Here is a 6,495-nt window from a genome sequence, read left to right as displayed (position 1 = left end):
TGCTTTGGTGATGGCATATGAAATGGTATATTCGTAGAACCAGAGGGGGGGGGGGTGTTCATGTGGTACGTAGTATATCCATGTGGTGCCTTCGATGTGGTTCAGGGTAAAGTTGAAACCCAGTGCAGCCTATCTTGGTAGCCGGTGTACATACCATGAGTTGTTATGCAAATCTGAATTATCTCTTACTGGTGGTTTATGTAAATGAAACAGTTTGATGGTTACTTTCTACCCAAATAAAATAGAAAGAGAAAAAAATAAAGAAAGCTTTGTAGGGTGTTCGACATGGTATGTCAGATATATCTTTTCACTGATCTTATCTTTTCTAAAAAAGAAAATTAAAAAAATGAAGTCAGGCCTTGCCAAAGCATCTCGGTTATCTCAATGCCCAATCTCTTGGTATATATCCTGGGATGACGGGTAAGCTTCATCGTGTATAAGATGATCTTGACTGTTTTTGCTTCTCTGTGACTGATCCACACCAAGAGCATCGCCATAAAAAGAGAGGCCATGACAACTGATGAATATCTCTCTCTCTTTCCCCGCGTTGCAAATGCAGCACCTGTGTCAATTTTGACGCGCAAGGCGTTGATCAGGAGGCAAATACTCGGGGGTGCACTGGAGCACTTGGCAGGGAATTGAACCAATGAGACGACGTCTCGCTTTATTTATTTAGACCGGGAAGGGGGGCTTGCACGCCTTTTCCGCACGGCGAGGAGATTTCTACCTATCATACCCATCCGTCACCGAAATCTAGGACTCTAAGCAGACCCAAGTCAAGACAGAAGTAAAGCTTAAATCAAGAATTACGTGCAGCCTATCATGCTTATTTGAGAATGTCTTAATTAAAAGATAGAACAGTTCAGAGTCCGCATGGTGATGTATCACTAGGTTTCACCATTAGAGATTAGTTTTCTGGTTTGACAACATCCACTTGCAATTGAGGGTGAATGTTACTACTTTTTAAACCATGGAACAAGACCAAGAAGGTGGATTTCTCCCGTCACAGCCAACCATGCAAGCAAGCTTGCCACTAATACATGCAGTACGTATCGTCAGTATTTTAGCTACTAGAATTGGCGGGAGAAGCCCTTTAGTTTCTCGAAACAAACATAGCAATCCATATGCATTCCACAGTTTTGTTAATCTTGCTTCCGATTAGAGAATAGAGATTGAAGAAAAAAGTAAAACTAAAAAAAAAAACTTAGAGCAGTTGAATAACTAATATCTACAAAAGACAATAACTAGGAAATGCTCCAGCATTTTTGTTCTATAAAACCAATATTGTTGTCTCATCAAACAATATTTTTGTAAGAGTCTGAAAATTAGGACAGGTAAAATTGAATTCAGGCTGCATCGCATCTTTTATTTCTCTGTTTTTTTCTTTTTCACTGCAACCTTTACCAAGACTTAAAAAAGGATAACATCCATATAAACCATAATCTCTCTCTCATGGGTAGAGAGATTCTTCAGTTTTGGTCTATAGATTAGTACTGCAGAATTTCAAATTAAATTGTGACTGATATGATATGATAAATGCATTTTGAATCTTTGATGACCCAATTCTGAGAATGAAAATGAATGGAAACAAAAAAAAAATTGCAAACAGAGAACTTGAGCTAGATTGCCTCTGCACCACCAACAGAACATTCACATAGCATGTAAAGCCTCCCTCCCAGCTTTTTGACACAAAATATAACGTCTCAGATTGTATCCATAAATCAGTTCGAAGAAGTACAAATTCTGTGGCCAAAGGTAAAATGCCACATAAATAGTCCGAAACTTCCATACCATAATTCTGAAAATCTGAACCCAATGGGAACAAAGAGAGCAATCTATAAACCAAAGAGAGCAATCTATAAACCAAACGATCAAGCCAGGTTATCTAAACCACAAACCAACAAAAGTATCATGATTTCCACAAATTTTCCCCGAGGTTACTGACTACAATCTTGCCACGGATTCTTCCAACCACATCTTCATCCAACACCTGAAAAAATCTCCTGTTTTTATAAAATGGTAAAGAATAAATGGTTCTGCACAAACTATAGTTGGAGAATGTAGTTGTCAATGAGAAGATGCTATCATTTCTACAGCAACTCTATTAAGTTTCATGTATAATGGGAATACAAATATCCCTTCAGTTGCTCCTTTACAAACCAAATTTGATAAAAAGTGCCTTTTAAGAGACGGATGATGGAAAGGCACAAGAACTAACTTTGTCGCCCATGATATAGCAGAGAATTTCAAACCCTGAGAGCTACCTGATCTTGCCATGAAATTTTCCTCTTACCCACCCGGTTTGAATTGTTTCCAACATCCCTACAAATTGATAGCTTAAGATCATTAGCCCCTCCCTCGCCATCAGTTGAACTCCTCTTTGATTTCTCCAATTTCAGGGGCTCCCACCCCACCTGAAACTCCTCCATTTCTTCACCATTCTGTAATTAACAAATACCAAGTTAACAAACCTCAATAACCTTCATAAGTGTATCCATTCAGGTTTCTGATAAAAGGAGGAACCAATCAATTACCGGTAAAGAGATCTGGTTCAAATCAATTGCAGTAGAAGTGCTTGGAGCTGCAGCTTCCACTACTCTGTGATTCCTATCTTTTGCAGGTATTTCACTTCCGACAATTGGGTTTGGCTGTTCATAGATGCAAACAGATGTTGACGGCATTTTGCGGGATTGCTTCTTGAGTCTATATAGGGTGGCCTGAGAAGGGTTTTTTAACAAACTCCCGTATTTTCTCCGTAAGAATCTAAAACAACCAATTAAAAATATTAAAGTTTGAACTTTTGAAGAGTCTTAAGATGTAATTAGGAAATTGGGAGGTAGATAAATGTGTGCAAGGTGAGATATAGAGGGAAGAGAAATTACTTGACTTCAGCCAAGAGCCTGAGTTTCTTCTGCTTGGTCCGCTGCAATTTTTTCTTCTTTGCTTCAGTTTCCTATGAAAACAAATTACATTTAGTTTGTGAAAAAGAGCAATCAAATTATTCAGAGATCTTATAAATTTTTAAAAATTACAAAATTTCCATTGAGATACCAAAAAAAATTAAAAATTAAAAGACTGGCTTTTTATATTAAAAAAAAACTTTTACTGCTCAAGGAAAAGGGGCACCACAGAAGTGAATAAATTCTTTGAAAAAAGTGAATAAAAATCGAATTGAACAAAAATTAGCCAAAAAAACCTAAGACATAACCCAACCAATTAAAAGTTAGAAACAGAAGGGAAGGAAATATCGAACAAACCCTCGCATCCACAAAAGAATCATAAAAACCTAGATCTCTCAATCCAAGCGACCTGGACCCATAAAATCAACAAGAATAAGCAGGAAACATCCCCAGATCCCTAAAAGCCAAGAAAACATATGAAAAAACCCCTCTCCAAAGAGAAACCCTAGACCCTTAAAATCAAAAAAGAATAATAAGCAAAAAGAACCAATTTCAAACCAAAAATAACAACCCTAGATCTCCCAAATCATGGAAGAAAATAAGCCCTAAATATCCAGAAATCAGGAAAATCAGAAGCAATCCACAAAAAGGAACCCCAAGAAACGCATCTCGTCCACGGGGAAACTCTCAACACCCAAAGATCTAATCAATCAAAGAAGAAAAAAGATCTCACCTTTACCAGCTCCTCATATTCCTGCAACAACCCCAGGTACTTGAACCGGGCCCTGGCCTCCTCCCCAGCGGCCATGTACGAAGAAGACGACGGCGACGACTCCACGAGAGGAACCCTTCTCCCCTTCCTCATCATCTTCTCCTCACCCCCTTCTCTCCCGAACCAGAACAGAGAAAGCAAAAAGGAAAGATGGAGAGACAAAAGGCGGAGGAGAAGACTTTTATGAGAGGTGGTGCCAATAAGAGATTGTGATGAGATAATGGAGATATAAAGGCGGGCAGCGAGAGATAGAGCGAGAAAGGGGAAGGTTCCTTCCCCTTGTTTTCTCTTTCTTTCTCTCTTTCCCTGTGTGTGGAAGGTCTGACCAAGACAAAACCCGAAAGAGGCCCATATAAATCCGGAATTGGAGAACAAGGAGAGGTTTTTTTTTTTTTAAGCTTTGATGGAGGTGTAGATTTCCTGGGCTTGCAGAGGGGCATTTCTGGCATTGGTCTCTCTCTCTCTCTATTTTTGTTTTCCGGAGGAGCGGAGAGATGTGGATGGGTTGGTTGGAAGATACACCCATGAAGACCCCTATCCTTTCCTTCCTCCCCTTCTTTCCCCTTTTCTCCGCACCTCCCCCTTTTGTTTTGTTTTTTCTCTCTCCTCACATAAATCCTGGTCCACTTGGGCCATCACAAAGACACTAGAAAGACGTAGAGAGAGATGACAAGGTCTCCTTCCCATCCACGGCCAAGGGTGGGGGATTGGGTCTTCTCATGGTTTCTTCCCTATTGGGGTGTAGGTTGGGGTGAGACCAGAGGAGGGGATAAGTGGAAGCTTGCTTCTCTGATGCTGCAGCTCTTCGCCTTCGTACCTTGTAGACCCTTCTCGTGATGGTGGTGGATGGGACTTTTATTATGTTAATGGATTACAGCTTTACTAAAATACCCTCTTCTATTAAAAGTTTTCGGTTTTCTTGCACAGGGGAGAGCATCGGTGCAGCCTCTCATTCTTTTCTTGCCCCACATAGAAAGTTCCTCCTCTCCTCTTGATGATATACCAAAATTCACAGAGAGGACCCTATTTGCTTGGAGATTTACTAATGGTAATTAATCAGTTCCGCTCGTGCATCACGAAATGGAAGACTTCCCGGCTACCTCCAAGTCCTTGCTCTATCCCCCACGCATAACGAAAGGACGGAAAGCATCCTTCGTAAAGGTGGAAGAATCCAAGAGAGGATTTGTCCATAGTTCACCGCACCAGGTAAAGGACCTTCCCTCCCATTCAAAGGATCCATAGAGCTTTGAGCGTCATGTGAAATGGACTGCACGAGAAAAGGCAAAACAAAGCCAGTAGGGCTATTTTGGAAACTTTGCCTTGGAAAGGAGCGTGGAGACGGCCGAGGCCTCCATCAAAAAGCTTGGGCTTGTGAGGAAGGTAAAAGCTGACTTCAAACGATTTGTATATTTATAATTATGGAAAGAAGCGGCCTGTTTCATCCAATCTGCAAATGAAACTTAGGACTTCCAACCCTTTTTTTTTTTTTTTTGGCTTCCTCGCTCCAAAGTGTGACTTTCATGTCAGCATAAATATTTCAGGATGTATAATAAAGTCCATTGTTGTCGATCCTCAGCCTTTCTTTCCCAAAGAAGCTATATTTTTCCAATATCTTGTTTTAGAGACTCTTCTTCGTATTTGCAATCAGAAACGCAATACGTGAAATCACATCTAAAGATGGTGAAAGTAATAAAAACATCATGTAGGTGCTTGGTTGCATTTTGATATGGCACAAAGACGATGGATTCTTTAAGACTTTCCTAGTCTCATCATATAATAATGCAGCACAATAACTACTCTTCAGTTTTTTTGGGGGTGATTAACGCTTGCAAATCATGCAAATGGGCTTCCCTTATTCATTCGTTTTGTAAATGGAGGTTCTTGCATCAACCCAAAATATATTGCTTATCTAAATCTTCTATATCAAATTGAATAGCGTGGTAAAATAGTGATTTTTTTTTAAAGAAAAACAGTACCCAATTTATTGCATCATAGTCCATGTATCATATCTCCAAGAGCCATATACCTGGAAGGAAACAGATATGTTGATATCCTCCCTTTGTGATCTCCAAAAAATATCATTTCGAAAGTGTGATAGCATGTGATTACATTTGGCCTCAAAACTAGATACTCCATAAACACTCTTGTCGCAAAGATTTATTGACATATAAGCTAGATAATAAATCTTTTAGTCTCTTGGATTATGCCCAGGTTTTCTTGTTTTGCCTTGGCCCTAAAAAGAATAACCTCTAAATATTGCAAGAACGGTCTCTAAATATTATAACATTTTTTTTTCTATGATCTCCCTCACAAGGACACTAAATCCGAATCTTATCTGCATAAGATTTATAAAAATTATAAAATTTTCATCAAAATGATTTTTTTATTCACTTATGTAAATATCAATTATACTAACACGTGTCCGTGACGGGCCACCGTTGCTTGATTCGTAACTTTCTTTTAGGACCCGCTACACTAGACTTGAAGGTGGATTGGCATTTGGGACCATTAGACCCTGTGGCTCCACCACCAACCAAGGGCCTGTTTCTTAGCTTGTCAGCCTTTACTGATCTGATCTGATGTGGACCCTTGGTTGGAGCTAGAGGAGAGAGGGGAAAGATGGGAACAGCTGATATGGGCAAGAGGTTTGACGAGAAATAGGGAAGATGGCCATTTTGAGGAAGGGGAAGCATAAATGCCTGGCCCAAATTGTAGGGTTTAATATCAAATTCCATATTTAGGGAAATGCTGCGGAGCCCCAAACTCCCCTAACTCCTTCAAATCATGCTTTTTATAGCCCCTCGGGACAAAGATATTATTTAG

General features: G+C 39.7%; 1 protein-coding gene across 1 annotated transcript; it reads right to left on the bottom strand.

Annotated features, from left to right (window-relative positions):
* Nucleotides 1–1,680: 1,680 nt before the first annotated feature.
* Nucleotides 1,681–4,535, bottom strand: LOC103707453 (uncharacterized). Its single transcript, XM_008791950.6, has 4 exons — nucleotides 3,634–4,535; nucleotides 2,883–2,953; nucleotides 2,535–2,763; nucleotides 1,681–2,441 (listed from the first exon to the last, which is right to left on the bottom strand). The coding sequence occupies exons 1-4, from the start codon at nucleotides 3,766–3,768 to the stop codon at nucleotides 2,247–2,249; spliced, it is 630 nt and encodes a 209-aa protein (XP_008790172.3). The 5' UTR covers nucleotides 3,769–4,535; the 3' UTR covers nucleotides 1,681–2,246.
* Nucleotides 4,536–6,495: the final 1,960 nt, after the last annotated feature.

Source organism: Phoenix dactylifera, chromosome 2 (genome assembly GCF_051530095.1).
Source record: "Phoenix dactylifera cultivar Ajwa chromosome 2, Ajwa_hap1_PhDact_Kaust_v1.1, whole genome shotgun sequence".
NCBI classification, from domain to species: Eukaryota; Viridiplantae; Streptophyta; class Magnoliopsida; order Arecales; family Arecaceae; genus Phoenix; species Phoenix dactylifera.
This window is presented reverse-complemented; position numbering and strand designations above follow the sequence as displayed.

Coding starts and splice junctions, on each gene's coding strand:
- LOC103707453 (XM_008791950.6), bottom strand. CDS start 3,768: ATGATGAGGAAGGGGAGAAGGGTTCCTCTCGTGGAGTCGTCGCCGTCG. Junction 2,954..3,633: donor AATATGAGGAGCTGGTAAAG/GTGAGATCTTTT, acceptor TTGTTTTCATAG/GAAACTGAAGCAAAGAAGAA. Junction 2,442..2,534: donor TGAACCAGATCTCTTTACCG/GTAATTGATTGG, acceptor TGTTAATTACAG/AATGGTGAAGAAATGGAGGA.